This window comes from Alligator sinensis, unplaced genomic scaffold (assembly GCF_000455745.1).
Source record: "Alligator sinensis unplaced genomic scaffold, ASM45574v1 scaffold494_1, whole genome shotgun sequence".
Taxonomy (NCBI): Eukaryota; Metazoa; Chordata; order Crocodylia; family Alligatoridae; genus Alligator; species Alligator sinensis.
The window spans coordinates 140,182-156,959 of NW_005842805.1; the positions used below are offsets into that span (position 1 = coordinate 140,182).

General features: G+C 41.3%; 1 protein-coding gene across 1 annotated transcript in view; it reads left to right on the top strand.

The window, feature by feature from the left end:
- The window catches only part of PTPRT (protein tyrosine phosphatase, receptor type T), a 418,285-nt gene that overhangs the window by 127,695 nt on the left and 273,812 nt on the right, over positions 1–16,778 (top strand). The window contains exons 3-4 of the mRNA XM_006035110.3: positions 9,450–9,746; positions 15,275–15,384. Coding sequence (XP_006035172.2) covers positions 9,450–9,746; positions 15,275–15,384 — 407 coding nt within the window. The remainder of the gene's footprint in view (positions 1–9,449; positions 9,747–15,274; positions 15,385–16,778) is intronic.

The window sequence follows — 16,778 nt, forward strand, 5'->3', positions numbered from 1 at the left end:
ATCCAGGACACCCCTACCTCCTCCTCCTCCTCTCCCCCCACCCCCGCAGGCAAAGGTTGGGTCAGGGCAGTACTGTTATTACTATTCTGGCAGCTAAGGAATCTCAATGGCCTGTTAATGAGCCATTGCTTTCTTCACAGGTGTTAAAAATCCCCTTTTTAATGGTCATTACACTAATCAAGCTAACCTATTAGAGCAGTTTCACTGTCTGCTAGGGTTCCCCAGTTCATAGTTCCTGCCACTCTGCTTCCCTGCCCCATGCCTGAGACATTCATTTTAAATTTCACCAGTTGGCTGGGACCAACCTCCAAAATCTGGGTCTGTCCCAGCCAGTCCTGGACATATGGTTGCCCTATATGTAGGTAGCACTGCCTCGTGCATCTGGCTGATGGGTTTACATAAAATCCTATCCAGTATTCAGTGACACACTTTCAGTGGGCATAAATCAGTATGTTTGGGATACATAACCCAGGACAGGAATAGGAAGCAGTGTGCAAGAAACAAGTGTATTAATCTCTTACATACACATTTTTCTCATTATTTTTAAAATAACTTAAACCTAAAACTCCTTGAGAGCTGCTGCACCTGTCACATTTATTTTTTCCTCCCTTTGTGCTTTCTATATCTATGTAACCTACTGCTGGGAAACGGAATTTAATCAGTGGACATCTGCACCATTAATAAACTGTGCCTCATTCTCTCCATAGGGTCAGGAGACATGGGCAATAGGGCCTCAGAGCAATATGGACATCTTCAGCTCAGTGCTGTGTCATTACTGACAGCACCAATTTCTTGCAATTAGGCTCCTGCAGCAGGTAGTTAACCTGAAGGGCAACAGCTGATTGTCTCCATTCAGCCTTGCTGCTCAGCTGTAGCTGTGTATTCAAAGCCTACTGCTTTGCCATACATTTCCCCTCCCCTTCTTCCTGGCGGAGGCATGAGGAGTGTAAAGGAGACAGATGCTGTTAATAATCTAAGTCAAACTTTCTATTCCTACCACTCACCTTGAGCCTTTGACTGTGTAAGATGACTAAATTAAATCAGATCTGTGCTACTCAATAGGGAATGGCAAAATAGGCACCAAACCAGATCTTTTCTAACCAGTGGTAGCATGAGATGCATCCTAACAATGTGTCATAAGACTGGGTACATGAAGAATATCTATAGACTAGTCTCAGGGTGAGTTCCATGCCTGAAGATCCGTAACTCAGACTCTTTGCATGCTGGCTATGTGCTTGCAGGATCCAGTATTTACTAAAGGAGAGTGTGGTGTACCACACCTCGGACTGTGAGGAGCTGAGGTGAAAAGTGCTGAAGCCCTGGCTAATGGGGCACCAGGGAGCCATGCAAGGAGCAGTGCATGAATCGGGGAGCCCACCTGCCACTGCTGCTGCTGTCCCCACCTGACCCAGGTTCAGGGGGAGCCCCAGAGTTACTCTGCCTTGCTCCAACTGTGGGCTTCAGGGAACAAATTCACGCAGTGCAGGGGTCAGCCAGGTACAGTGGCAGTAGTGTGCAGGTTCCTCCTCCCAGCGACTGCTCCCTGCCCTACTGTAACATCCCCTGCTGGACCTGTGCATTGCTGTCATTGTCCCCAAGTAAGCCTGGGTCCCCACACAGCTGCTTCCTGCAGTATGGGGCAGGAGTGGCTCTGGAGCCCTATGCCAGCATCAGCTAGGGACAGCAATGGCAACAGGTAGGTTCCTTCTTCCAGTGCCTGTTCCCAGCTAACGTAGACTATGGTTAAGGGGAGGCAAGGATCAAGTGCAGGAAAAGGAAATCCTCCTCCTGCTGCTGCTGTCCACTGCTGAGCCTGCCACCCTGTGCAACCACAACCCACAGCTGGATTGGGACAGTAGCAGTTCTGCTGCCCGCCCCCGATCCCACATCACCCAGGGACAATGACGGCAGAACAGAGGTGCAACAGCACCAGTGCAACCCCCCACCCTTCCCCAGATTCACCTCTGACTACTTGACTAAAGCTAGCAATTGAGAAAGATTATGGGCCTGCAAAGCCTTTAGAGCTGCCTGCCAAAACTATGATAGAGAGTAAAGCAAAGGTGACAGTTAATTTAGTAAAATAATTTTTCAATCCTTGGTTATTGAATTAACCTTTTAAACTTAATTAATGGTTCAACAGAACATAAATAAAAATTAACATTTGTATTCCTGCTGTAATATCCCTTCCCAGTGAACTCTCAGAAGCAGAATTCTTTCTACGTAGCTTCAAAAGCAGTTACCACAGTCCAGTGAAAGTTATTTCTTTAATATTTCCTCTCTCAAATGTCACTTTGTGGGTGTTATGCAAATACCTTAATAATTTACTCAATACCTAGGTATTCAAATTGCCTTATTCTCTTTTGCATTTTTTTTCTCCTGCTGATATGTTTGAACTGAAGCAGCCTCTCCCTCAAAAACTAAGATCTAGATTTTAAAGTTTGTTTTGGCTTCATCTGCTTCATTTTAAAGTTTTAAGCTGTTTCTAGCTGTAGTGGGTCTAGGGAAAGCAACCACACAAGCTATATTGAATTCAAATTGGCAAATTTTAAAATGAGCTGGTATATATGGTGATGACATTTTTAGGACTGATATTGCATAGCAAACACACTAGAACAAGAGCTGTATACCACTGAAATAGCAGAGGTTTTTTCCAATGGAATAAGGAGGGTGAGGAGAACAAATCTTTGCAGATGCAGGGCACAAATATGCATCATTCTGGACAATCCATGTCATATTTATATCAGCAGTATGCTTTTCTGGCATAGTACCTTCTGTTTCAAGAGTTCAGCACTTCACATATGCTAAAGCACAAGGTTCTATTACCATTTGTGCCTAAATTAGCTAGGATACAATTCTAGATAATTTCAACTCAGAACTTTCCTGTGAGGTGGGTACTTATCCTCTTCATACAGATGTGGAAACTGAGGCCTACAGAACATGAGGGACTCGTTTTTTAAAAATAAGGAAAAAGGTCATGAACATGTCCCTTACCATTTAATCAGATGTTTAATTTCTGTGCGATGACTGCATGTTAATTTAGGTTGTGAACATCTATCTGCCTCCCTTGCAGAGAGGGCCAGCATAAAATAAGGTCTAGGTAAATAAGCTAGGAATGAACCCAGAGGCCCTAACTTCCAGTCCTGTTAGTTCATCTTAACATCATCCTTTCCTTTCCAGAAGTATCTTACTGAGGGGGATGGCTCTACATTTGAATGAAATCAAACCCATTTCCTCATTGTGTTCATGTACAGTTGCACAGTTTTCCAGACCTCATTGACATATATTTGGGAGGCTGCTGACTAACCAATAGGTGAGAGAAGCTAAGGGAGCATTTCATGTTATCTGCTGGTGGCCTTGTCAACTAAACACAGAGTAGTATTATTGAGCAAAAGCCCAAAACCACTACTCTGCTTTCTCTTATTCCAAAAATGTAGAGAGGATGAAGAACAAGGAGACAGATGATGAAGCCATGCAGAACATGATAGTAGCAATTCGAGGGTAGCAATATCAGGCATTATTTATGGAATATGGGTCAGAGTGGGTAAGATTTGGCACATAAATTTGACCACCACAGAAAGAAATTGAAGTGTTCTTCAAGTATTCGCCATTGAAAAATTGGCATTCAAAACTGTTATTCTTGCTTGTTCTCAACTTGTTTTTGGAAAAATAATTCATTGCCACGTTGTAAAAAGTGGAGGTAATGCAACATATTTCAGAGGGAATGAATGTGACAGTATGTGGTAATAAGACAGCAACCAAGAGGGTATATTTAAGAAACTGAAACTGCTGAAGGAAAATATCACTCTTCTTTAAAAACAACAGCAACAACAAATCCAGGCTTTAAAATGTGTAAAAATGGCCTGTGCCACAGAGGAAATCAGCCTGGAATCAGGAAAGCATTTTCTAAATTGTATGGTTTCAGTTTTCAGATAAAGACAAGATTAAGGCTGTGAGCAGAGAGCAAGGGAGAATATAAAACTTTCCAGAGGATGCCTCAATTAATTGGTTTAATAGTTTCCCTGTTTCTCCGAACCTAGAACTTGAAATGCATGAGTTGCTGCATGTGTCTGCCCAAGAAACCAAAAAGGTATTTGAGGGTAAGCACACTTCTTCCCGCCACATATACTTACATGCTTGGAGCTTGGTCAGGCCAGTGCAGAGGTAGATATTAAATCTCCAGCCCTTTCCCATGTTTTCACCCTAGCTGTAGCATCCAAATCTTCTTCATCTGGCTCAAAAAAAGGAAAAAAGAGAGAAGGAACAAAATCAGATCATGCTATAAATATCCATTTGAAGATAATTGTTGGAAAGGCACTGTGTATCTTGTGATACATATATATATATATATATATATTTATTTTTTTTTAGTAGGGATGGATCTCTAGTGCTAAATCTGGAATCTAAATTTTAACTCTTCCCTTTGTGACTCAGGCCCATCTGTAGCTAATTGGCAGGTTATTTTAAAGATTCAGCATTTCGAAAACCAAGGAAAGGTCTCAGACTGTATCTCAGAAAAGTGCTACATATTTATTAGAAGCTGTATTGAAGATATCACAAAAGTAAGGTTCTAGTCCTGGTAGAAAACAGAAAGTGCTAAGGTGAGCACAAAAATTAGAAGGAACATTAGATGCATTTAATATTAGAAAACTGTTGAATTTGAGTTTGGGGCAAATAGATGGTGAGGTAACATTCAGTCAGAATCAATCCCTTCCCACGGCACCAATGCAGTGGGCAAATCTGACATTGATAAACCGGGCACACCATAATTAATTACTCATTCTATAATGTGAATGACTAAAAAGAAAATAGCTGTAATTAAAAAAACACCATAAAATTACAATAGTGATTAATTGCCATCTTCAGCCTTATGGTTGTCTTAGTATGAATATTTTTGTTGTCTCTCAGGCATATGTTGGTTTTGGGTTAGGAGTCACTGGATGATTATTTGGTGTCTGAGTGGAGGGGGCATTGGGGGACAAGTTTTTTTTACATTGTTGTTGTGATAACTTTTCCTCGGATAAAGCCCCAAACAAGACTTGTTACTGTCTTGTGCCATTTAAGGGGTCAAAGACTTCTTCGGTTGCCCGCAGGAGTCAGATGCAGAAGTGTTTTGCCAGGAAGGAAACCCCTGTACAGATTGTGAACAATAAGAGCCTGTGATGAATAAGTGCTGTTGGTAGGGAGCAATCAACTAAATCTGACCAGGAAGGAAGATTGATATTTTTTTCTCAATTCCTTTTTATTCCAAAATTTTCATCCTAATGGTTGTGCCCCAAATACAGTTTGATTAATTGCCTTATCTGCTGCACCCGGCTGTGCTTGCTGTGATGCACACAGTCTGAAGATTAGGGATCATGATGTCAGAGGCAATGCTGTTTGACCAAAGTCTAGCTGTATCAGCTAACTATTGTGACTCTTTGTTTCCCTCTGTAACTAAAAAAACCAATAATACTCACTGTAACAGTGAAGACTAGTGCCTATCCTGAAATTTTGACCTCTGTCTTCAGGATCCTGACATCCCCATCTCAAAAGCACATATTCTGAGTTAAGAGTGATGGATGTTCGTTAAAGAGCCCCTAGCTTTGTAACAGCTGTGTTAAACAGGACCATACATGTTATCCCTTTCTACTCCTTATGTCAGAGACTTTATTTGGCTGATTTCAAATAGAAAAAAAACCCCAAAAAACTAATGAGCGACATAATTTAGAAGCTTGAATGGCCATGTGCTTATATCAACCTGTAGTCTACAGACCCCTGGGGGCCCAGAGACTATGTATAAGAGGTCCACGAAAGATGACTATGATCAATCAAAAGTATGTGAATACCCATGCTTAGAGTTCAAAGGGGTCTACACCTCTATTAGAAATTTTTAGTGGTCTGCAAATGAAAAAAGTTGAAAACCACTAGTTTGCATCACCTCTTCTAAAACTGTATCCACTAATCAATAATCCTTCAGGGAATGAAACAATGTATTCACTTGTTTTACTGTGTATCCTCAGATGGGTCAGTGATGGCCAAGTTTTCCTAACTTTCCACAGATTATTAGGTTTCTTTAATGTTTCAGTGAACAACTGGAGATCTCAGATTTCTGGTTTTTGGAAGGGTTAGGAAGGAAAAGGCAAGGGTGTTTGAGAATTAGAAGGAGATGAGTTGCTACAGGGTGGCAAATGGTTTCTCTGTCACAAATCGGGCAAGGTCCTTGAAAAAGATGGCTCAGCCATAGAGATTTGGGTATAGAAAAAGGCACCTCTGTATGTAGATACTGCTTAATAACAGTGTGGAAGCAGGAGCAGAAAACTCATTCATTCACTATTGGAAAAATCCAAGATTGGCCACTGGTAGGCATGAACACTCAGATGAGTTTCTTCCACATGCTACTTTGCTAGTACACCCAAAACCTTCCTGAGATGAGTCTTTTCTGACAGTAAGAATAGTCTATCTGCATGCATTCACTTTTTTTCCTCCCTCCTTTATGGAGCACATTTTTTGTTTTAAATTTTAAATGAAAGGGAGTTGAACTGTATCACATGAGGCTTTTCAAAAGTATAGATGCTCCATTTACCAAAATCATTTGGAGTGATCTCAGCAGCACGTGGCTTTTTTTTTAGGGATCCATGAGGGGAAAATATGTGGAGTTCTCAGCTTGCAACTAATGGCTTTCAAGGCTCAACAATTTCCAATCCTATTTAATAAAAAAATTGGATGATTATAAAGGCTTCTGTCTTCTCTGTTGTAACATCCTCATAGGCCTTTATAAATGTGAAATTATTCTGTTATGTTGCCAAGTTTTCTACCTGTTTCTCTGCACCATTCTCTTGGAGAGGTCACCAGCATTTATTAGCCTAACAATAGGCATAATGTCAGATGGCTTTCTAAATTATGAAACAAAAAACAATAGGCCATACTTTGGATGTAAGACAGGGTGAGACCTTTCTCACCCTAAATTTCAACATTGCACTAGGCGGTACTGTCCTGGCATTTCTGAATGAGAAGTTAAACTGGATGCCTGGCCTTTGTTCACTTAAAAAACAAAACAAAAAACCTGCCAAAATAACAACAACATCTTTTTCCATTTATCCAGTGACTTTAGATCCCAGTGGTCTAACCAAATTTCAATCTAAGGGTCCAATCTTTGTTTTATGACAGGATTTCTTGCCACTTAGTCCAAACCACAGTGAATATAGTACTGTTCTGTGCTATTGATTAGTTACCAGCTTTCATGCTCAAATATCTGCACTTGTTAAACACAGCATGCTTAAATGTGTGTTTCCAGAAGTGTTAGGTAGTTGCTTGAACAGGTAACTAGGATCTGATTTTAGAGTTTCTATCAACTCTGTTTCTGCACCAGCTGCTGAACCTCTCTATGCCTGTCTCTAAAAATAGGTACAAAGCAGACAGTGGGTTTGAGGCATGAAAATGCATCTACAGAGCCATGTAGCCCATAGCTGAATGTGCTATAATGAAAGGAACAACTAACTATAACAACTGAAATACAATAGCAACCAAGTGACAATCTTAGTTTTCTTCTGCCCATATGTGGGGCAGTGTTTTTATGCTATTTTCAGTCTTCACCCACAGCCATAAGACTTTAAATCTTTGCTTTTTGATGTCTTATTTTTTTAAGTTTTTGTGTCCTCATGTAAATATAACAGCGTTCAACAGTTATTTTTCTCATTGTTAATTCTTACAGATTCTATATCCACCATCTGCTGTAATATATTCCTTACTTACTTATTAGCAAAGGTAGAAATGATTGGGGAAGTGGGGAGAGTTATCTCAAAAAAACATTTTAGAGGGTTGCTTCTTCCACTTTATTTCACTTTAAAATGTCAACCTATTTTTATTTCATCCTGTGTGGTGGTGTTTGTTTCTTCCTTTGGACTGAAAGTTAGGAGGACAGAATTAGTGGGTAAAACATTTTAAATGTTCAGCAAATGAAGGAATTGCAAGAAAAATTATGTATCGCATCATTCACTGTTTCCCCTGAACACATGCATATTGAGTAAAAAATCTGAAATGTAGTGCACCATATTTAGAAATATCAGATAAAAGTTGCATATATTTCACCAAGTATAATATTACTACCTGATGCCTGGCACACATCAATCATTTTTCACTGATTTTACTCTGCCAACTCAATCTTCAATGTGTCTGATTTATAAAAAAATATAAATGTGCTATCTGGTAAAGTCCAGGGTCCATAGTCAGAGAATTTACTTTTAAAAAAGTACTTAAAAAAGCCGATGGATATTTATTCTTATGTGTGCATACTCAATCTTCACCTCAGTCTGAATTCATGGAAAAAATAATAAAGAATGATTAAACTATTTTAGATGAGATGATGAAAATATTGGTTTTCTTGATGCATGGTTAGGATGATTCAGATAACTCATTCAAGGCTTTGTCAGTCTAATCACTATCTTCTCCAGTGCCAGTGGCGTGCCTCCTGAGCATTTAAAATTTGGGGCCACTAACAGTCGTGGCAATACCAAAATCGCACCCCTAGAACCTTGGTGTTGCATTGTGCCAGCATGTGCTCATTCTCTGGCATCTAGGAAAGGAAGGAAAGGGGATGGTCCAGCACTTTGGAACATCAGGCCTAGGATACCTGAGTACAATTACCTGCTCTTCTACTGATTTCCTCTGAAGCCATGAGCCAGTCATTTAAACCCAGATCTTCCAAGTGACTTTACATGGTGACACTCAGCCCAAGGTGTGTGTGTGTGTGTGTTTTGTTTTTTTTGGATCTGTTCCTTAAGTTAGCGGGGGATATAACCTTTTTGGCAGTCATGTCACAAATTAACCTCACATCCTCCCCAAATGCCACTCTAATTCCCTTCCCCTGCCCAATCTGTTGCTGTGCTTTCTGCTTCCTGCCCTGTCTGTCACTGGGCTGCTTTTCTCCTCCCCTCCCCTTCCCGCCCCCCATCCACATACCACACACAAGCTGCCTGTGCCACTTGTGGCATGCATGCCACAGGTTGACCACCTCTGCCTTAAGCCATGGCCCCACTACCTCTGCAGCACTCTTGAGATTCCTCCTAAAGACTCCTTCCTCTCCCCATTCCTCTGTACAAACCACACCTGGAACTGGGGGAGAGAGAGGGGCAATGCTGTATTAGCACCTCTTGAGCACAGCAAAGAACAAGATCTCGGGAGTGGTAGCAGGGAGCACCTCTGGAGCATTTTACCCTTTCAGTTCTTATTTTGGATCATGCAGAGCAGGAGTAGGTGGATAAAGCTTAGCTCAAAGGTGCCTTGAAGGCAGTATAGGCATAATCTCCTTGAGGGAGTCTGTAAAGTAGAAAGTAGTGCCCAGGTAGCTCTGCATACAGAAGGTCCTAAACTAGAAGTTCAATAGCTCCTATGCTAACAAAGGCCAGGTACACACAGGAAAATGGATGTCTGAGTCCTTTAAAGCCTTTTTCTTTCCTTTACTTGCTTCACAGATCCAGTCCATGGACCACAGAACGTGGAAGTTGTTGACATTCGCTCCCGGCAGCTAACCTTGCAATGGGAACCCTTTGGCTATGCAGTGACCCGCTGCCATAGCTACAACCTTACCGTCCAGTACCAGTACGTGTTTAACCAGCAGAAGTATGAGGCGGAGGAGCTCATCCAGACTTCCTCGCACTACACTTTGCGAGGCCTTCGGCCTTTCATGACCATACGCCTGAGGCTAGTGCTCTCTAATCCTGAGGGCAAGATGGAAAGTGAGGAACTAGTTGTGCAGACTGAGGAGGATGGTAAGAGTTTTGTTTTTTAAAGCTTTAAGTAACTTCTGAAAAAACAATTTGTAAATGGTGTCAAGGAACTTGGAGCAGGTGATGTATTAGTGACAGACTTCCTTGGGCTACAAGTAAAATGATAATTATTTATATCTCCCTGCTTCATGGCAGTGTTTTGTGAAGTGGGAAATGCTCGTAAAGCACTGTGAAAAAGCAAGTAGTATTCCTGCCTGCTGGTCAGCAGTAAAGGGCCATAAGCTGCGCAAGTGGTCAACGCCAAGTGGTTCTGAGAACAGCTTTTCTTCTCCTATGGCTTACTTGATTTGGTGTAATGGAAGCTTTTTTGGCCTAGTACCATTTGAAGTAGATACACACACACAGTAGTGATAATAAAGCCTTTGTGTTTCAAATCCTGCTGATATCCAATATGTGGGAATTATTACAGTTTTACAGAATAGAAGTTATTTTTAAAAAGCCCTAGAAAACTTAATTCAAAGTAGAGAGAGAGAAAAAAGATAATTGTGTAGGCTGAAAAATCAAGTGCTCATGTTAAGAAATGACAAATGTTCAGTTGCCCATCCCTGCATATACTTTATGGTACACATTTTAATTATAGGACCATTGACTTGTTTCAGCTGGATTTCTGCGTCAGTTCAGATGCAGGAGGTTCATTGTTAAGGGTGCATAGGCAACTGACATTCTGAGGACTCAGCATTATTTAGGTAGTCAAGTAATGTTGATAAAGATTTTTTTCACTTTAATTTCCACCTTGCACCTGCTCAATAACTGAGCATTCTGGGACAAATTATAACCCAATGTATTCTGTATTTGGGGGCTAATTAACCAGCAGTACAGATTCTGTCCTCCTTACTCTAGGAGAGGTGTTTTGAGGATGTATAGATGAAAAGTAGTTAAGTATTATTATCCCATCTTAGCTGAGATTCAAACTAAGAGCCTTCACCATTTATAAGCATTCTAACAGGTACCAAGGAAGCATCCTTTCCTTGCCTGAACCATTAGGAGCTACACTGCTAAATTTCTCTCAGCTGAAACTGAGTTTGGCATTATAGCATATCACAAGGAGGACTTTGGGAGACAACAGGCCTTTATTAATTCAAGGAAGCCAACGGGGTTTTGTCAGACAGGACTGGGAGCGCATTTAGTTAGTTAACTTTCACAGCATTAAAATTGTGCTTGAGTAAGTAGATTTTTAGCTGCCCTTGTAACTATAATTAAATATAAATCTTGAATTGTTACTCTACTGGGAAAATCAGCCTTTTGTGTTGATAAAGGTGGAAAGGCCCAGTAGCATCTCTATACCAAGGTGTAATCTGGCTATTTATGTAGATGGAGTTTTACTGCTGTGATGGAAGAAAAAGACGATACGTTTAAATTCACACCTGAATGTAACTGTCTCTTAAGGTTAAAACCAAAATGTTAGATATTTCCTTGCACAGACCCATCCGTTTGCCATATTTGATGGCTTGTAAGTAAATACACAAAACTCAGAGGAAAATGCATATGCTCCGTACTACAGAACTGACAGACTTAGAGAAAGAATATGTATTTGGCCCCTAAAAAGGAGGATACTCTTCTAATGGCAGAGCTGACTGCAGTGTCCCTGCTCAACACTTCGTCACATTCTAGGATTGTGTATTTCCTCCCTAATGCTCCTGGACTGAGGTTAGGAGCTGCTGTGATGGTTTCTCATGGGTTGAAGATCAGTGGATTTTTGTGGGGAGAGGGAAGGGTTAGCATTGATTACAACTGCTGATGGAGGTCATGCTCTCTAATTCTTTAGAGATGCGTTCCAAAGGTGAAGACATTCTGTTTTCATAAATGGGCAAGTCTTCCTTCTCCCACATTAATGCAGCATTCCCCTAATGCAGAGGGTAAATAGCACTTGGATGGAGATCAGCTTTGTGGGTGACATCTTTGTCATCTTGTGAAGATAATGCGCTGTGGGGCAGTGAAGGCTGTGGAGCAAGTGTTATGGATCCACCATTGTGCTATTGCACTTGTTCAAGCCAAAGCATAGCTTTTGTCGGAGCTACTGGAGCATCAGGGCTGCAATGGGCAATTGAGAAGGGGTTTGACTTGTATAGATGCTGCATCATGAGAAAAAAGTTTTTTTACCTAAGGTATTGAGCTCCAGGATTTTGCCCAAAATGTGAGGGTATATGTTTCTGTCTTTAGAGCCAGACTCAAAAAGTAGATGTTATGTGGAAAACATGACTTTGTTAGTTTGTGCACAGCTGTATAGAAGGCAAATACTTGACTCTGCCTTTTTGGAGGCGAACTGTCTTCCTTCTCCTAAATATGTGTGTGAACTGAACACTTTATGACCCTGAAGTCATAATCCTTCCTTGTGTAACCTAATCTGTATTTTTACACATCTATGGTTATACAGGTTGCTATATTTTTCCACAAATTCGTTGAGCTCCAGCATAATTGTCTACCTCCTCCAGGGGTGAGACCTCATGTCACAATCGGCTGTGCAACGTTTTTGTAAGAGCTCAGCAGATCCGTTCTTTCAATTTCCCTGTTCTGCTTCCCACTGACTTAATAAAATGTCTGGCTCAGACAAAGCACATCTATCTCAACATGTTAAATGCCTTTCTCCAGTTTGCTCACCTATAAAAGTCAAAATGTGATGAACCCAAATCAGAGGGTTTCATGACCTTTTGTGTTATGCAGGCAAGAAAAAAGTGTGCTGTAACTAATCAGGTGGTCAGTCACTAGAACACATTTACTCAATTATCAGCCTTCTACCAGGTGGTTGAAAAAATTGTTGGTACAGCTTCCCAGCACGGACATCTTATTAGAATGCTAAATCCCACGTCTGGATGCTCTGATTGGCTCATGGGTGTGGAATGCAGAACTGATGCATTTCAAAGCCTGAGTGCCTACCTAGTGTGGGATTTGAATGTATTAGTAAAGTCTTCATGGCTGACTATTGGCTTTCTCATGTTTATTCTCTGATTCGTGACATTTTAGGCTTAAATGAGGACCTAAAAACCTTCCTGTGACTTCTAAACTGTTCAACAGAACAATCTGTTGGTTAAAGCTGAGGTAGTGGGATGCAGCCATTGGTACCTCTTGCTGGACAATTTTTTCTATCATAGATTTATTCAGTGATGGAAGAGTTTCGGGCCTAAACCTTGGTGTTTAGCAGTCAAAGACATTTTCTGGTAATTGGCACTTTGCATTTAAATATTTTGTTTGAATGACACTGTAATAAGAATAACCTTTCTGGACTTCCATGCCAGAATGTGCATGAGGAGCAGATAATGAAGACAAGGCATCTGATAAGTATTTATTACAAGGGAGAATACTTATAAAAGGAACTAAGAGATAAGATAATGAATACAATTATCCAGAAGGCCATCTTCAGGCTAGGAGGAAAAGTTTAACCTTTAGATTGTCTCACTTTCATGCATCCTAAATGCAGACCTCATGACTTAGGCCACTGACAGATTGGTGGGGGTGGGAACCGCAGTGCTTTACTGGAAGAGTAAGCATGTTAGTTTGACCCGGATCCCCAGTGTCTGTATATATCGGACACTTCAGCGGGGCTTTTTGGTGCTTTTATCTAAAGCTGATTCAATCATCTATTAGACAAAAGTGCAAAAAGACCCCTGCTGAAGCACCTGATTTATACAGATTTGAGCAAGGTGGGTCAAACTAACATGAAGCCTCTTCTGTGCTTGTGCTGTGCTTGGTACAGAGGCACGCCGAGCTGAAAGTGAAGCGCACTTTTCTTTTTTCATGTCTGTAAGCAGCTTTAGTCTCTAGCTTTGTGGTATTTTGGTTTTATACTCAATACAGAACTGTTGTGGCATTTTAAACAACTTAATGCCATATCAAAGCATACAAAGCATGAATGCCAGCATACCCGATGCACAATTTTTTCATGCTTTTTGGACAAATGGCTCTTTCAGAGTGCATGCATACATTTTATATACAAGAACATGTTTACTATCACTGTCTTCTCAGGGTTAGCTTAGACAGCATGCTGTTAAATAAGCTTGTGAGCATAAAGCAATTGTGATGATCTCTAGAATTGCTAGGTATATCTTTTGGCCCTTTGTGCCTTCTGAATTAGGGATGGCATTCTCCAGTCAACAGAATACTGATGGCTCTGTTCACAGCTTAGTCACTGATTGATCTGACACAAAGCAAGGCACTTTAGCTCCAATTTTTCAAAGAGTCCCTGTGGATAGGATTGGGCTTTCACTGAGCCTTGGTTTCTATTCTGTAAAGGGAGGACAATACTTGAAAATGCTTTGCAAATGGTAAATATTATTATGATTCTGATATAAGTTGATTTGGGACTATGTTAAGTTTATTTAAACGAGGGAGTTTTAGTATCTTAAAAAATTAAGGTTATAAACAGACATTTCATTTGTCCCAGGACCAGTCATGCCTGTGCTTGTCCCGGAACAGGAAAGGCCATAGGATTGGGTTAGTGAGTAACTGAATGCACTGCTGCTATTCTGCCATCCGTAGTAGCAGACCTTCCATCCATAGCGCTGCTGGGGCTGCCAGTACTCCAGTGACAGTTGCTGGCAAGAGACAGGGAGCAGCCCATGGGCACCTGAAAAGTAGGACATTTGGACCTGTAGTTGGTTTGGGTTTGACATTCCTCCATAAGGACAGGAGAAGCAAGTGTGCGTGCAGATATGCAAAGGAAGCATTAGCTGATAATAGCTAGGGCTATGCAAACAACAGCATTCCCCTTCGACATCTGTTTTGACATTTTGAGGGAACAGTGTTTCATTTAGAGTTTTTTTTTCGATTTGAAAACACTGTTATGTTTCAATTCATTGAAACAGTTTCAATGTGTTGATTGGGCTGGGGAAGGGAACTCAGCTGAGTTCCCTGCCACAGCTCTAGGATCGGGCTGGGGAGGGGAACTCAGCTGGGCTGGGCTGAGTTCCCTTCCACAGCCCGATTGCAGCGCTGGGGAAGGGAACTTAGCCAAGCTGCTTCGAAACTCGAAACATTTCGAAATGTTCAAAATGTTTAGGCTGCCCTCATTTTGTTTAGAAGCTATTTTGAAGCCCTTCATTTTATTTCAATTTTGCTGTTTTGAGCTCGAAATGAGTCAAGGCGGTGTCGAAATGAAACAGCCCGCGAAATTTCACACGGCCCTAATAATAACCTAAATGGTCTTTTGTAGCTTTAACTTTTATAACTTTTGATTCTACAATGGTAACTCTTAATAAACTGTCTCAATCTTGTTGGTGGAACATTTTGGAATATTAGCATGCCAGATAGTAGCACCATGATATGCATCTGCTTTTTGTGTGTATAAATGTTTCTGTTTCTACCCTCAGGTCAAGAGTAGAACAAGAGTAATTGGGCACCAATGCCTTTTTAAATGTTTCTAACTGGTCCACGATATCTATGGTATACGTACTCTCAGATCTAGAGTACCAGACCAGTACCAGACAGTGCTGAAGGACCCTAGCATTTCTAGGTTATGTGCATGTGGCAGTTGGAGTTTATGGAAATTAGTAACATCCCATTCATTTTCTTCATAGTTCCTGGGCCTGTTCCTTTGGAATCTATCCAGGGAGGACCTTTTGAAGAGAAGATTTATGTTCAGTGGAAGCCTCCAAATGAAACAAATGGTATCATTACACTCTACGAGGTAAGGAGAAAACGTTGTCAAGGAGCATGTTGTCTATGTGTATAGATCAGGCATGACTTTGAGTGGTTTAATAACTGTCTTAAAGAAGGCTTGATTGGAAGGAGTGAAAATCTTCAAGAAGTTTTGCTGCTGTCACTGAAATGTGTATTTCAGTAAGCAAGTCCATCTGTGATCATTGCAAAATGAGATCCATATCTCTCTCCATTGCCACACATCCAGTTTGCCAAAACATTTCCAAGCTATTGTTCCTTTCCTTACAATCAGTAGAGATGACTCTTGCAGGTTTTCATCATCTGCCATTTGGTCTCCTTAACAGCCATGTTATTTTCTTTTCCAGTCTATAAATGCAGCCATGAAATATTGTTCATTTGTTGCTTTGACTGTGTTACCACCCTCATGGAACTTAGTATAAGCAGTGTTCTATAATCAGAGGAAATGAGAGCCTTTCATAAGAAGGGAGTTGTAATGGGATGCTCCTGTGGGGATGACTGACCGTCCCCTTGTGGCAGGGCTGCACCTGGCTATCTGGTTTCCTAGTCCGGACCTTCTCTCTCTGTCTCTGTGTCTCCTGTTTCTCTCTTGTGTGCTCTGTCTCTCCTGTCTCTCTTGCTCATCTGCAGTGGTTTGGTGTTATTGCAAATGTTTCTTCATGAGTCTGTCTTTAGGTAACCTAAGCCTAGGCTTTAGGCACTTTGTCTCCTTATCTTGCCCCTGGCCCCGAGTCTGACTAGGCAGTGTGGGGTTCTGCCCCTCCCCCCCCCTACCCTTTTCTCCTGTCCCACTTTTCATCAGTGGATGGAGGCAAAGCCCTGCTGGGATAAGCCTGTCTTATTTCTTCAGTCCAGACTCTGGCCAGTCCAAGTTTTGGCCCCCTCCTAGGTCTCTTGCTCCAAAACTGTCAAAGGAACTAAAAAAAAAAAGAAAATAGAAAAAACTACAGGAAAAATCACAGTACACTGGGCACACTGCTCTACAGCCTCCTTGCCTCCACTCACAGGCACATCTACTGTCATGAGCAGAGCAGAACAAACACACAAAAAAAGGACAAAGAGCAGGCCCCTACCTCACAGTGTCTCATAAACAGTTCATGGTCCTCTGGCTATCCCACTGCTGTGGGCCCTTCCAGTGCCAACCTGAACAGTTCTCAGTCTGCTTGAGTATGCTCAGCCCTTCCCCTGGGGGCTCCTCCAGGGTGAACATAAAACAATCCTCAATTATTTGCATCCCCTTTCTGGGTCCTTCCAAGTCACAAAAAAGAGAGAAGAGGAGAAAAGGCAGGGAAATACTTAAGACTTTCCAAGTACTCGCTTTTTCATCTTATAGATTCATAGATGTTAGGGTCGGAAGGGACCTCAATAGATCATAGATATGACCCCCTGCATAGGCAGGAAAGA